Here is an 18,657-nt window from a genome sequence, read left to right as displayed (position 1 = left end):
TCTCAAGCTGTCTCACCCCATGAGGATGTTTATCCTCATACAATGACACTCACTCCTCTCTACTCTCACACTCATGAACACAAGCATAAGAGGAACATGCACCAAGAATGAAGCTGTCTCTGTGGTTTGGAGGATAGGAAGAGTTTTGCAGATAAAGTAGAGCGACCTCCAGAAGTAGTATGCATGTAAGATGACATACAACGTAGCCTATACAACGTAGCCTATGGTAGCAATACATACCACTATTGGAAGGCCTTGGAATTGCATCCTCTCACACTTATAGCTATGGACATAGTCATCCTGGATATATCAATGAGAAGAATGATAAGCTTAAAAAACCACATAGTTGTGTCGACTATGGCTGGCCCTCCATGCCATAGTCACCACCACCACAATTGTCATTGTTTATTGAGAGTCTCAAATTTTATATGCTCAAAGTAAGGAAAGCTATAAAGAAAGCCTTTCCTTAAACTCATGTCAGTAAACCTTCTTTTGATTGGCATGTACAACAGATCAATGTGAAGTGTCCGCCATGGGGATACCCTATAGATGTCAGCATATTGCTTTACGGCAAGGAATGGCACCCTCCAGGCAAGTTGGATACCAAAGTTATCTCCCAGAACTTAGCCATTAGCTTCTAGTTGGATTTCTTCATAGCCGTCCCTTCACTCTACTAAATGTTCCCACTTCCATCTTTTATAAGCATGGGTGTCATGCATGTGAGAAACATATTTTGAGCAAATCAGCAAGCAATGGGTTATCGAGCCTTGAGCTTCTTGCTACATTTGTCCACAACCACTCTTGTTGATCCAACTGTCCAAGTTCAATTACTTATGGCATGTCCCTGACTAAGGGATAAACCTGTGGCTTGGGTAACTACTGCATATGCGGATCAAAAGGGCTTATTTGTAAGAGGGCTTGGTGCATGATATGGGGTTTAAGTAATGGATTCCTTGTGATAATGAGTTGCTCATAATCCTATGCTAGGAGATCCAAGATTGGATCGATGTGAAAAAAGTCGTAGCGTGACCTGCTCTCCCCCCCTCCTGTGGTTCTGCCTGTGCCTCTCCTCCCCCTTCCTTCTTTGCCTGTTGCACTTGCCCCCCCTTCCTTCTTCGTAGAGTTGCGCCTGCGCCGACCCCCCCTCTCTGCGCCCTTCTGTTTTCTTTTTCGCCCCATAGACCCCCCCCCCCCCCCCCCGTACACGCCTCAATTGTCTCCCCCTTTCATTCCCGATAGCCTCTCCTCCGTTTTGCCTATTCGCTTGCCCCTCTTTGCCAGCCCTTCCCTCCCTTTCTTTGCTCTTTTTTCTTTTCTTTTTTCTTTTTTTCTTTTGCTTTTTTTCTCTTTTTCTTTTTTTCCTTTTTCTTTTCTTTGTTTCTTTGTTTCTTTCCTTCTTCTTCTTCTTCTTCTTCTATTCTTGTTTTCTTTCTTTTCTTTTTCTTTTTTCTTTTCTTTTTATTTTCTCTTTTTATTTTCTCTTTTTCTTTTTCTTTTCTTTTCTTTTTCTTTTTCTTTTCTTTTCCTTTCTACGCCCTCCGCCCCTTCCTTTCCTCTATTCTCCGCCATCTCTAGCCCATCCTTGTTCCTCCGGCAACGCCCTCAGGTTGTGGGTATTTTTCTTTTTCTTTTTCTTTTCTTTTCCTTTCTACACCCTCCGCCCCTTCCTTTCCTCTATTCTCCGCCATCTCTAGCCCATCCTTGTTCCTCCGGCAACGCCCTCATTATCTCGGCAAGTTTCGGCCTCTTCTGGTCTTCGCCCCCAGGAGGATTCCATGGCAGCCACTCCGTCTCCCCCGACTGAGGCCGTCGTTACTTGCCTTTCATTTTTCGAAGCAGCGGACCTACAGCTTTTCGCTCTGCGAGGACTGTGCGCCAGCAAAGATCGCAGATATTCATCCTTTGGGGTGCGGCTACTACTAGGTTGAGTTCGACTCACCAGCGGCGTGTGATCTTGTCATGCAGTTGAGTCCCATTGCACTGTGTTGTATAGCCCAAGCCTTCTTTGTGCTGCATGATGGCAACAGGGCTTTGACTCGGCATCCGACCCATTAGTTGGAGTTTCAAGCTTTCCCATGGTATTCTGCTTTCCAGGCCTCAGGAAGGAATACCTTCCTCTTCTCCCAGTGATTGGTGGTGCCATCGGGAGAGTGATGGAATCCCCCCCCACCGCTACCTCGGCCCTCGCACGAGCAGCGGGGATTCCATCTCTCTACATTTGTATTGCGTCACCGGATTCTATGCCTCACATGATATCTATTCCCAGTCTTTGGGGCGATCCCATTATACAGCGAGTGGAGTATTCCGGCCTTCCAGGCCAATGCTTTATTTGCACACAGATGGGTCATCTAGCCAGAGTTTGTCCTCAGTGTTAGACTAGGCGGACTGCCCTCGGTGGTTCCCCCTCCTACTTTCCACTCAGATCCTCATAAGGGGACTGAGGGAGGAGCAGGTTCCTTGGATTTGCAACTATGTATGGTCGACTCTTTCATGTATCACCTCCTGCCTATAGTACTCCAGCTTTGCGAGGAGTGCTTGTACTTGTGTGTTGAGAGCCTGATTAGTGTCTTCCAACTCCTTATTCTTAACGTTAATGTCCTTGGTCACCTAATCTACCTATGCCATTACTTGGGCATTCACCTTTCTTAGGTTACCGGCATATCTTTTAAGCATGTGGTTGGTGGAGGCTTGCATGTGGAAATTCCTCTCCATCATCTGGGTTGATAAGATGTTGAGGTCGGAGACAGGCCTCCATCTCATAATCTTGTCTTTCACCCTATTTTGCAAGTACTCTTCCACCCCTCCTGTACTTTGGTTGGAGGTAGTTCTCAAGCTCATGTATAGCAACCCTCCTAGATGTTTTGTCCATGTGTTGTAGCTGGAGAAGAAGTGGCTTGAATGAATCTTCTTTCTTTTACAACTTTGCTACCATTTCCACCTCGTCGCTAAAGCTTTCTTGAATGCTTTTTGTTCATTTAGCTTCTTGGAGGAAGAGGGTTCGGCTGCTGCGACTCGGGCAATCAATTCATCCAATTCAAAAGGGTCATCTATATCCTGAGGAGGTGCCGCTTAATTGTGTTCTTGTGGAAAAGGTGGGCTTTCTTTTTAGCTGTGGATGGTTCCCAACACCTCAAGATCCATTATTGGCGTGCTTGGAAGAGTGGAAGTATCTGTAAAAGATTTTATACTTAAATTCACACTAACAAATTTGTTTATAAATAGTAATCGTATTATAAAGTGTATCAAATCAACTTATCTACTTAGATAAAATATAGAAGGCTTCCTACCAAAGTTTATTAGAATACTGCTATGATAAGATCATGACAAATCTTATAAATGTGTATGTTTCTGTGTGTGTGTGTGTGTGTGTGTCTATGAGAGAGAGAGAGAGAGAGAGAGAGAGAGAGTGCTTATTGTAAGTGTGCCATGTGCATGTGTATGCGCATGACCATCTATATGTATGTGAGTACACGTGTGTATATGCACGTACATACATGCATGTGCCCATTTTGTGTGCATGCATGCATGCATAGGCTTGGCACCATCATAAGTATGAGCATGTGCATATGTGTCTGTGTATGCATGCCTATATGTGTGCATGTGCATGCATGTATGTGCGTGCGCGTGTGTGCATGCGTGCACACACTATACACTAATAGATGTGAGTGTTTATTTGTATGCATATGTGCACATCGGGAGAGACAAATGCTCTTATTCATACAATAAAAAGTGAAAGTTTCTTTGCTCTTTAATCTAGATTAGTTAAGTGCATTTTGAATTACTACTCTCCGTCCCTTGATTTACTAGTTGAGCCAAGTGAGGCTCAGCATGGATAGCTCTTCTATGCGTCATCTCGACAGGGCCCCATCATGGTCATTTATCAAGGATGGAGAGTAGACTTTATGTGTTAAGCACCCCACTTAGAAATGTCTCCTTAATCAATATAAGGTAGGACATTACCTCCTCTATTTTCTTAGTATACAAAAGTATATTGAATATTTAGAAGTATAATGCGCCAAATTTAATCACATTGAACACTTCATTAATCAACGTAAGGTATGGCATTACTTCATAAATTTTCTTAATATGCATAATAACATTGAATATTGAGAAGTGCAATGGTTCAAATTTAATCATATTGATTACTCCAATTCCATATTTTTCTACATAGTAATGTACAATTCCCTAGGTACCTCTTGGATTCTCTACATAGTAAATTTTAGTTCTCTAGGTACCTTTTGGATTCTCTACATGTTAAATTTTAGTTCTATGGGTAAGTGTTGGATTCTCCATAAATTCACTAGTTTCCAAAGATTTTCTCTATGGGACAACAGTGAGGCTATGTAGGAAACTCCACTGTCATAAAATTTATCATCCTCGAACTACTCATAAAATTGGCCAAGTTTGAATGAGATTTCCTTTGTAGGGGACTAGCAAGGAGACATGGCCTCGAGTTACAACTTCCTCACCACTCACAAATTGTACAATTAGGGCATTCCATGAAACTAGAGGTGGAACTGGAAGCGTATCTATTAGAATACGAAAACAGCGGGCAGCAGCCTCTTCTGCTCGTCGAGATATTCATGGCATTCTAGAATTGCTCGCCGTCGAAGGTTTGGCCAAAGTGCCAGTCGGCGGGGACGACGTCGTAGGAGGTGAGTGTCCGACCATCGCTGGTGGTGACCTGAAAGGAAAGGCTCTGGCCGTCCAGCAGGGCGTTGCTCTGCCAGTTTTGTCCCCAGTTGCGGCTCATGGGCTGCCACCCCGTCCGCGAGCCCTTGATGGACACGGCGCGGATGTCCCCAGCGCCCCCGACGTTAGTCACCAGCACCAGGTTGAAGTAGGAGTGGCCGTTCATGGTGAAGCGCACGCCGCCACTCTTCACGCACGCCACCCTCCGGTACAGCACCGGCACGATCCCCCCGCTGTATACGCCGATCTTCTCGAAGGCTGGCTGCGCCATGTCGAAATGCTGCAGCGGCGGGTTACACCAGCCGCCCGCCGTGTTGGGCAGGGCCTCATTGGGCGGGCATAAGTTGGTGGCAGTGACCACCACGGAAGCGTCGCTCCGGCACCATTTGGGATCTGCGCCTGCGTCGCACTTAAGCTCAAAGCAGGCCCCGCAACTCAAGCCACCGTTGAACAGAGCCGTGCTCAGCGCAGCCGTGTTGGTGCCGTAGCCTGAGGAGTAGAGATCGCCGTAGCCGCAAGCGCCTCCTGCAATATGCACCACGAATATATTGTCAGTCACAGAATACATTAAAGCCCATGGTAACTATGTAGAGGCCGATCAGTCCAGCTTATTACCCATGGTGCCGGAGGCGTCGCTTCCGCCGTAGAAGGTGGCGTGGGCGTTGCTCCACCCACTCTGAGTACTGGCGCCACCGTAGTAGGAAGCTAGCGCCGGCGCAGGAGGGCTCAGAGCGAGGAGGAGGTGAAGGGCAAGTAGGGCTGCCAGAGCTCTTGCAGGTGGGGCAGCCGCCATTCTCGGATTGAAGCAGTTAACAGGAGAATGACGAGTGGAGAGCTCAGGGAAGGCGCAAGGAGCTATGGAGGTGGTTGTTCCTTTAAGAGCAAGGACTCAGGAGGGGCCGAGGCCAGGGGGTGTTTATAAAGCCCACTTTCTGCCCGACCAAGGAAGAGATGTCTGTCGTTCTCGTAGCTGAAACTGGCAGACGTGGGGACGGGCCTGCCGCCAGAGATCAGTCAGACGCCGGGGTAACATGCGCAGTTAACGTCGGCCGCGGGACTGGACGGCACGGCCCGCGTCCTCTCTCCGTGTCCGTCCAGGACATGTTATCAGAAGGCAGACGTTCCCCACCACACACACGTCTCGGCGCTGATTGCGAGAGGCTCCTCTCCGATGGGCGAAGCATGTGCATGTGGCGCCCACTAGTCCCCTGCGGCTCTGCGTTGCGATTGTGGCTGCAGTCAGTGCTGCACCTCTCCTGATGTAGCCTGCAGCCCGGGCCTCCACGGTCACTCATCACTCAGCATTACATGTGCAGCAACTTCTTCTCAAACCTGCTCATCTTTGCTGGCTGGTAAATGCAATTGAATGGCCAGGTAATTGAAAAGGCCCCTTGCTACTTTATCCTCTACACAGCCCAGTGAATTGAATTCCTTGCCTTTGTCTCGCTATTGTCAGTGCCTTCAATTACTGCTTTGTATAGCCAGTCTTGACTCTTGACGTGAACTTGAAGAACGTCCTTTCTTGTTTTTTATAATTTTTTCAGGAAACTATATTAAAAAAGAGTGAAATTACAGCGCCCCATGAGGAAGGTCCATGGGGGGACTTGAAGACATGACTGCGACTCTGCAGGCCCAAGTGTCGCTCATGCAAGACTGCTTTTCTGCATGCACCGCCCCCCGTCTCCGCCTCGTCCCCCCTCCTTGCTCCGCTAGCTGAGTCTCACTGCCTGGTAAGGCCCTCCCCCCGTGAGGGGGGAGCTCTACCCAAAGATGTCACTCCAAGACATCGTCCTTTTCGGCTCTTGCCCTGCACCCCATGCCATCAGAGATGGTGCCAGCCCCTCATCTTTGGTTCTGCATCAAGCTCCAACGAGCCCCCATGGAGTGCTCTAGTCCTCACCAATAAGACTGGCCATTTGCCCTCTCCTCTGCTTCGTCATCAGAAAGGCCTTGTGGGTCTGCATGAAGCTGAAGATGGTCAGGGGAAGCATCAAGGAAGTTCTCCTCACGCTCAACCCGGTCCGGTTCCCCTTGGTCAACCTATTTCCTTCGCAGAGGCTGTTCGTCATCCGAAAGGTGGTCGCGCTATTTCAGGTCATGTTCCTACTTCTACCCCCCTCAGGTTTGATGTTAACCCTATGGTTAATCTCTCTCAGAACCCAGCCTTTGAAGAAAGGGTCGGGGATTGTGATGTTGATGACGAAGAAGCCGTCATCTGTGATGATGATGAACTGGCTGCATGGCAGGATCACATGTCCTCACACTCGCTTATAGGCCTTTGTCATGGGGCTAGACCCCCCGTTGACGCCCTGAAGTACTGGATCAAGATTAACTGGGAACAGAGGGGTATAAGAGTGGCTTCAGTCCAACATCTACCTACTGCATATTACATGTTTCATTTCGAGGATCCGGTAAGTGCTACCTCCGTTATTAACAGTGGACAATGGATAATGAGGAATACTCCTCTGTCTTTCTTCAAATGGTTTGAAAGCTTCGACCCTAAGGGCCCTAAACCTACTAAAATCCCAGTATGGGTTGAGCTAACAGACATGCCAGCTAAGTACTCTATCTAGGCCAAAAGGATTGGTGGCTCAGTTGGTAAAGTGTTAGGGCAAAAGCCCTTTCAGGTGGTTAACCCTCAATGGGCCCAGTAGATGCTCATAGAGGTGGACAGGGCTAAACCTCTAAAGGATAAAGTCCCTCTTAAAAACAGGGAGGGGCAGATCATATATGAATAGGTTTTAACCTATAAAAATTTGCCCAATGCTTGTTTTACTTGTAATAAACAAGGCCACATGATCAAGGCCTGCCCTTACCTTCACCAACCCACAGATACCGGTAAGGCTCCCCGCAAGGATGAGGCCTTTGTGGTTTCCCAAAAAAAAACATGTGTCGAAGTTCAAAAATAACAAATCAAATTGGCATATTCCTGCCAATAGATTTGCCCCCCTCTTGGCAGATGTCCAAGATGGTCTAGTCAATCAGATCCAAGCCAAGGAGGCCCCAAAGGCAGCCCTGGTCGGGGAAGAACAACTCTCTCCTGGAAGGGTTTCCCACAAGGACAGAGTCTTATTCAACCAAGAACTAGACTCCCCTATGGATTCAGAGGAGGACTTCATAGATAAAACTCAACACACGGATAATGTGTTCAAGTCTCAGTTGGAAGCTAAGGATGTAGCAATGATGAAAAGAATGTCCCTCTCCCCATCTAAACATCCCGAGGAGCGAGGGTTCTCTCCCCTTCCTTTGGGTGCTAAAATGAAGAGGAAGAAGGAAAAGGTTCAGGAGGCATTGAGAACCTCCATGTCCTCGAGGAAGCCCTCCAAAGCTAGCAAAAAATGAACCATATAAACCTGCTCTCTTTCAATTGTAAGGGGCTCACTAACCCTGAAAGGGCAGTGGCCATCAATAGATGGGTTAGAGACATGCCTTTTGACTTCAGCTTTCTTAATCTGCAAGAGCTTAAAATTGGAGGGTCACAACTCCATCTTAATCCTCAAAGAATCTCAAAGAATGCTATTTGGTATTCTACTAATCATCCTTCAGGTAAAGGAGGGTCCGCAGTTGGCATCCACAGGAAGTGGGAACACTCCATTCAAGATGCATGGTCTGATGATATTCACAGTTGGACAGCGGTTAGGTTGGGGAATCCTTTTAACTTCACATTGATTTCTATTTATGCTTCTTGTTTGGCCAGCATGAGGGCAACAACTTGGCATTCTATTAATCAGATTGTGGGTCCTATTTTGTTGGTTGGTGACTTTAACATGATGGAATGTCAAGGTGACAGAAGTAGGCTTCTGGGAAGAACTATTAGTGGCCAGGAAAAGGATAAATGGGAACTACTTCAAGGTCGGTAAGGCCCCTTCACACCTCTCCTCTAAAACAGGGTTCACTTGGTCTAATCATCAAAAAGGTCACTTCCACAGGGCTGCTAGACTCGACAGACTTTATGCCTCTAGTTGCCTGGTGGACATGTTCATAAAAGTCAAGTGTCTTACAGATACTTCTCTCAACATCTCTGACCACTTTCCCTTGATGTGCAATTTCTCGTTAGGGCAGGCTAAAGGAAGGGCTGGCTGGCCCCACCTGCACCCATCTCTTTTCCATCTTCCGTGTGTCCAGCAGGAGATAAAAGGTTTCATCTCAGAGGCCTTCAGTCATTTTACGTCCCCCTCCAAGGGTTGGACTTGTCTGGTCAATAAGGTGCATAATATCTGCAGGGATTGTAAGCTTAAAGCAGCGGCTATCCGTCTGAATCGCAAAGTCCAGATTAGAAATCAGATTCAAGGTCTCTTACACTCTAACAAGGGGTTAAATGATCACTCTCTAATTGACCTAAGGAACCAACTTAGACTCGAGGAGTTGCTGGCAGCCAAGTCCACTATGTTGTGGTACAGAGAGGCTTGGGCTGGAAAAATTGACACCCCTAACCCTAAGATGTTTTCTCTACTCACAAAAGGGAAAAAGCTAGAGATCTTATTCCCTTGGTCAAGAAACCTAATGGTCAAGCTGCTGCTACTGAAGAAGAAAACCTTCAAGTCATCAAGAATCATTTTCTTAACTTGTTCTCCACTGTCTCCCCTCCCACTCAGGAAATTACCACAGCTAGAGCCAAAATCGCTCTCACTAGGAAAAAAATGGTCAGTCCGTCATCACTGGCTATGAAACTTGATGCCCCCTTCTCTGAGAAGGAGGTGAAAGATGCTATCACTCACCTCAAAAAGGGGAAGTCCCTGGGGGAAGATGGGATCCCAAATGAATTCTTCCTAGCCTTCAAAGATGAGCTCTCCCCTCATATCTTAAACATTTGGAAAGAAGCCATGAGGAAGGGTGGCCTTGCTGATAAGTCCAATGTGGGGGTTATAAAGCTAATTCAAAAAAAAGATGATAAAGATGACTTGGGGAACTGGAGGCCCATACAGGGATTTAATATTCACGTGATCATAAGATTTTTTGTGATAATAACACATGTGAACAAGTTATTCACATGTTCTCATGTTACCGTTCACAAAATAACAGGTCACTTGCCATTTGGGAACCCCTTAAAAGCTTGGCTACACATGGGAATAAGCTATTCACATGTTCTCATGTTACCATCTTCACATAATAGTAGGTCAGTGGCCACCTAAGAAGATTTTTTATGCCCGACAAATATATTTTTTTTAGGCCCTTGTGAAAGCTTTGTGAATATAACATGTGATCACAAGATTTACGTCAGTGAAATCCTTGGGCCCATAACATGTCTCTCTTCTCTTTACAAAGTCTTTGCTCATATCCTGACAAGGAGAATCAACCCCTATATGGATGAGTGGATTCTGAAGGAGCAAAAAGGTTTTATTAAGGGAAGATATATCCTTGATGCTATCATAAGTCTATGGGAGGGCATGGAACATGCTGAAAGCTCTGGGCAAAACTACATCTTTCTGAAAATAGACTTTGATAAAGCCTATGACAGAATTGATTGGTCCTTCCTCTTCCAATCTCTGCAAGACATTGGCCTTAACAGGAAATTCATCAAATATGTTCAAACTCTCTTGGGTAATGCTTCCTCAAGGGTTGCCGTTAACGGGTCCCTCACTGATACCTTTCCTCTGAAGAAGTCCATAAGACAAGGGTAGCCTATGACAGAATTGATTGGTCCTTCCTCTTCCAATCTCTGCAGGACATTGGCCTTAACAGGAAATTCATCAAATATGTTCAAACTCTCTTGGGTAATGCTTCCTCAAGGGTTGCCGTTAAAACGGGTCCCTCACTGATACCTTTCCTCTGAAGAAGTCCATAAGACAAGGGTAGCCTATGACAGAATTGATTGGTCCTTCCTCTTCTAATCTCTGCAGGACATTGGCCTTAACAGGAAATTCATCAAATATGTTCAAACTCTCTTGGGTAATGCTTCCTCAAGGGTTGCCGTTAACGGGTCCCTCACTGATACCTTTCCTCTGAAGAAGTCCATAAGACAAGGGTGCCCTTTATCTCCCCTGCTTTTTGCCATTGTTGCTGATGCCCTAGGGTGAAAGCTTAGATAGACGTGGACCCGCCAACAGCAACAACATGGTAGGGCCCCCCACACCTCCATCCCCGTATACACTCACCCATAAATGGTGTTGGAGGGATAGGGGAATCCTTCAGGATGAATTACTCTTTATAGTGAGGTCCAAGGTACACTACCTTATATGTGGGATAATTCCCATGAGCCAAACCCCAACACCCCCTTATGTCCAACACGGCTGAAGCCATTTTTCGCTTACAATAGAGGCATTACTGGCACGTTTGATTATTGATTACGATAGCAGTTATGATGGCCATGCCAAATGCCCGTAGGCCTTACACTTGCTTAGGCTTACAATGCTGCTTACGATGTCAGATGTCGACACAGCCCCTTTTCTTCGCCTTGTATCAGCAAAACGGCAGGCGAGCAGCATGGCGACACGGAAGGAGTGAGGGAGGAGCCCCCTCTTCTCTGGTATCATATTGGAGTTTGAAGCATGGCCATGGTCAACACTCTTGAGCAGCACAGAAGCGGACAGCAGCCATACATGCATAGGCATCCTCAAACGTGGTCGGGGCCCCCCTTCCCTTTAACACCCTTTATGGGTGAGTGGATATGGGGATGGAGGTGTGGGAGGGGCTTCCACCTTGTTGTTGGTAGGTCCATGTTTACCTGAGCTTTCACTTCCATCAAATAATTCATCAATGACACTTCAGCATAAAGTTAGCATGTTACACTTGCAAAGAGATATCTTTAAGCAAAGATGCAAAGTTACAAAGAGATTAGTTTTTTTTTTAATCATTATAAAGAGAAAACATTCCCGAATATTGACTCGAAATAAACTTAGGGAGTGTGTAATTGAATGGAGATTTATAACAAAAAGCATTAAATACATAGACAAAATCTAGGAGCCATAACTTGATTAAGAGATAAAGTTACCCAAATATTGACTTACAAAGAAATAAAGTTAGGAATTATGTAATTAAATGGAGATTTACAACAAAATGCATTAAATACACTAAGACCAAAATTAGGCACCACAAGTTAGTTACACGAGAGACCACTTGATGTGACTGAAAAGTTCTTAGTAACAAGTCACAATGTGACGTGTCCAATGCAAATGCACATAGCCATGGTTCTTATTTTTAAAATCATATAAAAACTAGTGTCACTGTTGGAAATATTTGGCATTATCCATCCATTGGGGGGAGCCATTTAAGCCTAATCATGTAAAGCCAAAACCTTAGAGTAAAATCTGGATGTTGTAATTAAGCAATATAAAAAGTCAAAATCCCTAGAATCTACCTAGAACAAGGTGCCTAGATTAAGTGGGGTTAGGACGATTCCAATGACCATAAAGAGATCCCATCACCATAAAGAGAGCCCAAATTGTAGGAGAGGTGCCTAGAATTATGAGATAAAGATTAGGGATGATTAATCCACCATTAGGTTGTAATGCCTTGAGCTAAACACATGTACCCATGTCTTTATAGGGGCTCTAATAAATGGAGATCTAAGTGTGTTCCATTATCATTATCTTATTATCATTATGTTAATTATTTGAGTCATTAGTGTCAATCACTTCACATTAGTATATAGCTCACAATGTTTAGTGTGCTTGTCATGCACAAACATCATGAATAAACACCACTTTTATTCACCCTAAGCTATCAAAACACCATAATCAATAATGGTATCAAAGCTACTTTGATCCTGAGCCTCATTAGTAAAGAGCTAAATCCATCATTTGTGACTTATCACTCTCTTCTCTTAGCAAAAGCACCCTGAGATCTTCCTCTTTGAACCATTCTACTTCAGATCTAGCATATATGCATTTATCTAATCTCATCTACTTTGAATATATGAAAGAGCTTCAACCGATTTGGAGCAAATCATCATCAAAACATTTTTGCATTCAGTGGTGTGAGAAAACGTCATCAAAACATCTTTGCATTCAATGCAAAAACGTCCAAGAGAGGAATCATGATTTTGGTGCCTTTGCTTGGAAAGAAGTAAAACCATTTTAGGGCTTTGTATGTATGTACGTATGTATGTAGTATGACACATGCATGCATACATATACGTACATATACACATACATGTCCACACACTTGTGGGCTATTGATCTTGATCACTGAGAACATAGAGAGGAGGGTGTGCTCACATTCTCTCTTGGTTGGCAGCCCCAAGAGTTTAGAAAAAAATGATTGGAGACTTTGGAACTAATGTTAGGTTGCCACAAGTTCTATATATATATTGTATAAAAGAAGAGTTTCACAAAGCTACCACATTGCAAGAATTTGGAGGTTTGGGAAGGGGAGGAGGAGATTTGGGTAAAATTTGAATTTGGAAGCCTCAAAAAAGGTGCTAAGCATAAGTTGCCCCCACAAGTTGGAACTAATGCTCGGTTGCCATATAAGTAAAAGTCAAACTCAGCAATTAAGTAAACAACCAGATCTAGTTGGGGATCACATGCAATGTGAATAGGGTGAGCCAGGAGCCTTGAGGGCAAAATGATAAAAAAGAAGAAAGGAGGCAAAATTATAAAAAACAAGAAAGAAGACGTTCTAACTTCTTCTAGTTCACTTCAAGCCTAGCTACAAGGAAGTAAATAAAGGTGACAAATTCAATAGTGGATTAGTGACAAAGGCAGTAATGAAAGCTGACAATAGAGGATGTCGTAGCAACAAGGGACGTTTCACTTGACTGGCCGTGTATATGCTATATAGAGGATAAAGTCACGACTTACAAGGGGCTTTTCAAGTAACTGGACATTTAATTGCATTTACCGCTCATCTTTGTCATGCAGTCGTAGCTGGCTAGGTTTGAGAAGAAGTTGCTGCACAATGCACATGTAATGCTGGGTGATGAGTGACCGTGGAGGCCCGGGCTGCTGGAAGGTAGGTAAGCACTAAGCAGGCAAGCCGGGGCCCGGGGCAAGAGAATGTGGACAGTGTTAGTTGGACGTTGGCTGGTTGTTATTGCACTTGTCTCTCTCTCTCTCTCTCATCAGGAGAGGTTGGAAGTTGGCTGGTTGAGAGGTTGGCAGTTGGCCGGTTGTTATTGCACCTGTCTCCTCTCCTCCTCTCTCATCAGCAGAGGCAGGGCCCTTGGCCCAGTGTTCGAAAAAAATAATTTTGCCAAAAAGTTAAAAACCTTCATTAGAAATTTGGGAAATTATTAATTGAAGAATTTCTCAAATTTTGGAGGTTTTTCTTCTAAAATTTCCCAAATTTTGCAGGTTTTTGTACCTTCAAGTTAAAAATTTGAAGGTAATTTTCAGAAGTTGCAGGTGCAAATTACACTAAACCCGGGTTTTTTTCGAACACTGCCTTGGCCGCGAAGGTGCAGCACCGCAGCCACAATCGCAACGCAGAGCAGCAGCGGACTAGTGGGGGCCACAGCCCACATGCGGATGGAGAGGGGCCTCTAGCAATGAGCGTCGAGACGTGTGTGTGGTGGGGAACGACTGTCTTCGGATAACATGTCCTGGACGGAGACGCAGAGAGGAGACGGGCCGCGCCGTCCCGCGGCCGACGTTAACTGCGCATGTTACCCCGGCGTCTGACTGATCTCTGGCGGCAGGCCCGTCCCCATGTCTGCCAGTTTCAGCTACGAGAACGACAGACATCTCTTCCTTGGTCGGGCAGATAGTGGGCTTTATAAACACCCCGCCCTGGCCTCGGCCCCTCCTGAGTCCTTGCTCTTAAAGGAACAACCACCTCCATAGCTCCTTGCGCCTTCCCTGAGCTCTCCATTCGTCATTCTCCTGTTTACTGCTTCAATCCGAGAATGGCGGCTGCCCCACCTGCAAGAGCTCTGGCAGCCCTACTTGCCCTTCACCTCCTCCTCGCTCTGATCCCTCCTGCGCCGGCGCTAGCTTCCTACTACGGTGGCGCCAGTACTCAGAGCGGGTGGAGCAACGCCCACGCGACCTTCTACGGCGGAAGCGACGCCTCCGGCACCATGGGTAATAAGCTGGACTGATCGGCCTCTACATAGTTACCATGGGCTTTAATGTATTCTGTAACTGACAATATATTCGTGGTGCATATTGCAGGAGGCGCTTGCGGCTACGGCGATCTCTACTCCTCAGGCTACGGCACCAACACGGCTGCGCTGAGCACGGCTCTGTTCAACGGTGGCTTGAGTTGCGGGGCCTGCTTTGAGCTTAAGTGCGACGCAGGCGCAGATCCCAAATGGTGCCGGAGCGACGCTTCCGTGGTGGTCACTGCCACCAACTTATGCCCGCCCAATGAGGCCCTGCCCAACACGGCGGGCGGCTGGTGTAACCCGCCGCTGCAGCATTTCGACATGGCGCAGCCAGCCTTCGAGAAGATCGGCGTATACAGCGGGGGGATCGTGCCCGTGCTGTACCGGAGGGTGGCGTGCGTGAAGAGTGGCGGCGTGCGCTTCACCATGAACGGCCACTCCTACTTCAACCTGGTGCTGGTGACTAACGTCGGGGGCGCTGGGGACATCCGCGCCGTGTCCATCAAGGGCTCGCGGACGGGGTGGCAGCCCATGAGCCGCAACTGGGGACAAAACTGGCAGAGCAACGCCCTGCTGGACGGCCAGAGCCTTTCCTTTCAGGTCACCACCAGCGATGGTCGGACACTCACCTCCTACGACGTCGTCCCCGCCGACTGGCACTTTGGCCAAACCTTCGACGGCGAGCAATTCTAGAACACCATGAATATCTCGACGAGCAGAAGAGGCTGCACAAGCTGCCCGCTGTATTTGTACTCTAATCAATCAGCTTGTAGATTAAAAAATATACGTCTCGTTTATTGTAATAGCATCTCTTAATCTATTGTGTTTTTGCAGCATCTACACATGTAGATTCATGGAATGCCCTAATTGTCCATGAGTGAGGAAGATTCCAAAAAGAACCTAGGGTACTATATAGAGAATATGGAATTGGAGCGTTCGTGTGATTAAATTTGGATCATTACACTTCTAAATATTCAATATTCTTTTGTATACTAAGAAAATGTATGAAGTAATGCCCTACCTTACGTTAAGGGGAAATTTCAAAGTGGGGTGTTCAACAACTCTTCATTAGCGATAAATGACCATGATGGGGCCTTCTCACTTAGCTCAACTAGTAAATCAAGGGACGGAGAGTAGTAATTCAAAATGCACTTAACTAATGTGGATTAAAAAGCAAAGAAACTTTCATGTTTTGTTGTAAGAATAAGCGCATTTGTCTCTCTCAATGTGCACATATGCATACAAACAAACACTCACATCTATTAGTGTTTAGAGCGTGCATGCATGCACACACACTCACACACATGCACATCTATTAGTGTCTCACACACACACACACACTCTCCTTGACAACTAGTAAATCAATGGATGAGTGTAATTCAAATGCACTAACTAATCTAGATTAAAAAGCAAATAAACCCTCATTTGTTGTTTTAAGAATAAGAGCATTTGTCTCTCTCAATGTGCAAGTGCATACACAAATGAACACTCACACCTATTAGTGTTTAGCACACACACCCCCACACACATGCGGCATGCGCATACATGCATGCATATGCACACATATAGGCATGCATACACAGACACGTATGCACATGCTCATACTTATGATGGTGCAAAGCATATGCATCGATCGTATGCATGCATACATACACACACATATGCACATGCTCATACTTATGATGGTGAGCCAACAAGCATATGCATCGATCGTATGCATGCATGCATGCACACAAAATGGGCACATGCGGTATATACATGCATATGCACATGTGTACACACACACATACACATGTTCATGCACATGACACACTTACACATGTGCATTTGCTCTCTCTCTCTCTCTCTCTCTCTCTCTCTCTCTCTCTCACACACACACACACACACACACACACACACATAAGATTTGTCATGATCTTATCATAGTCATATTCTAATAAACTTTGGTAGGAAGCCTTCTATATTTTATCTAAGTAGCTAAGTTGACTTGATACACTTTATAATATGATTATTATTTATAAACGAATTTGTTAGTATGAATTTAAGTATAAACTCTTTAGTTCTTCTTTTATCATAGCCTTACATGCAAGCTATACTATTTTTCTCTATAGAATAAGGTGTTGATGCTAGATTTGGAGATATGCACATCATACATGATATTTATTCGGCAACTTGTGTGTATAAATCTTTGAAATAGAAAAATATCTAGTTGAACATAATGTGATAGAATATTCCAATACTTCTTTTGTTCCTCGTTATTAATAATCTTTAGAGTTCTCAACCTCTTCGAAGAAATCTGGGAGCTTCCTTTATAAATCAATTTGCAAAGTTTAGTTGGCAATCAAAACATCACATGCCAAGCCTTTCATGTTGGATTCTCCTATCAATAATGATGATAGTATCGAGGAGGATTTTCTTTATGTTGTGAAAGAATGTGTCTTGAATAACCTTACATTCCTAGTTTTATCATTAACCATTTATGGAGCATAAGGTTTTACCCACATGTACATGTGTCTTACAAAGATCTTGCCACCATCATATAATACCATCGTGCACATGAAAGGTGCATTATAAAAGGATTTTCTTTATGTTACATGAAAGAATATATCAAACACTCACATTTATTAGTGTCTAGCAAACACACCCACACGCACACGCACACACATGTACATACATGCATATACATGCACCCATATAGACATAGTTACACATAGACGCATGGTACCAAGCACATGTATCGACTATGTGCATGCACACATAATGGGCACATGCATGTATTACTCAATGTATGATCACTTAGTGTACAAACTAGATAAGCTCTTTCTAGCCCTCAACATCAAGGAATCTCATATGCAAAACCGTGATTTTTGTAGTCTACAAAATCATGGTTCGCCATCATCGTGATTGCATAACCACAGCCAAAACTAGGCCCACTCAAAAATTGGAGTGTTCAATGTGATTAAATTTGTAGCATTGCACTTCTCAATATTCAGTGTTATTTTGTATATTAAGAAAATATAGGAAGTAATGTCATACCTTACGTTAATTAATGAAGCGTTCAATGTGATTAAAAATAGATCATTACACTTCTAAACATTTAATATAGTTTCGTATACTAAGAAAATAGATGAGTTAATGTCCTATCTTACGTTGATTAAGGGGACATTTCTAAGTGGGGTGTTTAACACGTAAAGTCTACCCTCCATTCTCAATAAATGACCATGATGGGACCTTGTCTCGATAAGGCATAGAGCTATCCATGCTGAGCCTCACTTAGCTCAACTAGTAAATCAATGGATGAATGTAATTAATATGCACTTAACTAATCTAGATTAAAAAGCAAAAAAACTTTCATTTTTTGTTGCAAGAATAAGAACATTTATCTCTCTCAATGTGCACATATGCATACAAACAAACTGTTTTACGAATAATAAAATTAGCTATTTATCTTGGGTGACCCAAGTGTGATTAAAGATTAATTATAAGAGTGAATCTGATTAATTCTTGAAAGGGTGACCCAAGTGTGGTATAAAAATTAAGAGCGAATCTAATTAATTCTTTAGAGGGTGACCCAAGTTGGTTGTGAGTGAATCCAACCAGCTGATAAGTGTGAGACATGTGGTGTGAGTTTGATTGTGAGTGAATCCGATCAACTCTGTGAATATGTGCGACACGTACAAAGGCATTGTGAGCGAAACCAATTAATTATGCAAAGGCATTGTGAGTGAATCCAATGTGGTGTGAATCCAATTAATTATGTGAAGACATTATGAGTGAATCCAATGTGGGAGTGAATCTGATTAATTATGTGTGATGCATGGTTTATGTGTGAAGCATGGTAGTGAATGATTTTTATTTGTTAGTATTATTTTTATGAGTGATTCCAAAGTAATTGTGATCTAACATTATGGATAGTTTTTTAGTATAGATTATAAGTTCGGGACAACAAAGGTGGACATTGGATGGAATTATTTAGCCGT

The 18,657-nt window shown here is 44.5% G+C and overlaps 2 protein-coding genes across 2 annotated transcripts; one reads left to right on the top strand and one right to left on the bottom strand.

Annotated features, from left to right (window-relative positions):
• Window positions 1-4,346: 4,346 nt before the first annotated feature.
• Window positions 4,347-5,603, bottom strand: LOC147641714 (expansin-A2-like). Its single transcript, XM_086798797.1, has 2 exons — window positions 5,308-5,603; window positions 4,347-5,217 (listed from the first exon to the last, which is right to left on the bottom strand). The coding sequence occupies exons 1-2, from the start codon at window positions 5,483-5,485 to the stop codon at window positions 4,592-4,594; spliced, it is 804 nt and encodes a 267-aa protein (XP_086654923.1). The 5' UTR covers window positions 5,486-5,603; the 3' UTR covers window positions 4,347-4,591.
• Window positions 5,604-14,250: 8,647 nt separating this feature from the next.
• LOC147641713 (expansin-A2-like) lies at window positions 14,251-15,527 on the top strand. Its single transcript, XM_086798793.1, has 2 exons — window positions 14,251-14,654; window positions 14,745-15,527. Exons 1-2 carry the CDS (start codon window positions 14,477-14,479, stop codon window positions 15,368-15,370), a joined length of 804 nt encoding a protein of 267 aa, XP_086654919.1. The 5' UTR covers window positions 14,251-14,476; the 3' UTR covers window positions 15,371-15,527.
• The last annotated feature ends 3,130 nt before the right edge of the window (window positions 15,528-18,657 follow it).

The sequence above is a fragment of the Cibotium barometz genome, chromosome 1 (assembly GCF_041138505.1).
Source record: "Cibotium barometz isolate CiBa-2024 chromosome 1, ASM4113850v1, whole genome shotgun sequence".
Lineage (NCBI taxonomy): Eukaryota > Viridiplantae > Streptophyta > Polypodiopsida > Cyatheales > Cibotiaceae > Cibotium > Cibotium barometz.
The sequence above is the reverse complement of the archived record's forward strand: the minus strand, read 5'-3'. Positions and strand labels throughout refer to the sequence as shown.

Excerpts from the sequence above, each read along its gene's own strand:
- LOC147641713 (XM_086798793.1), top strand. The coding sequence starts at position 14,477 with ATGGCGGCTGCCCCACCTGCAAGAGCTCTGGCAGCCCTACTTGCCCTT. Across the intron at positions 14,655-14,744 it reads CGACGCCTCCGGCACCATGG|GAGGCGCTTGCGGCTACGGC; the intron begins GTAATAAGCTGG and ends TGCATATTGCAG.
- LOC147641714 (XM_086798797.1), bottom strand. The coding sequence starts at position 5,485 with ATGGCGGCTGCCCCACCTGCAAGAGCTCTGGCAGCCCTACTTGCCCTT. Across the intron at positions 5,218-5,307 it reads CGACGCCTCCGGCACCATGG|GAGGCGCTTGCGGCTACGGC; the intron begins GTAATAAGCTGG and ends TGCATATTGCAG.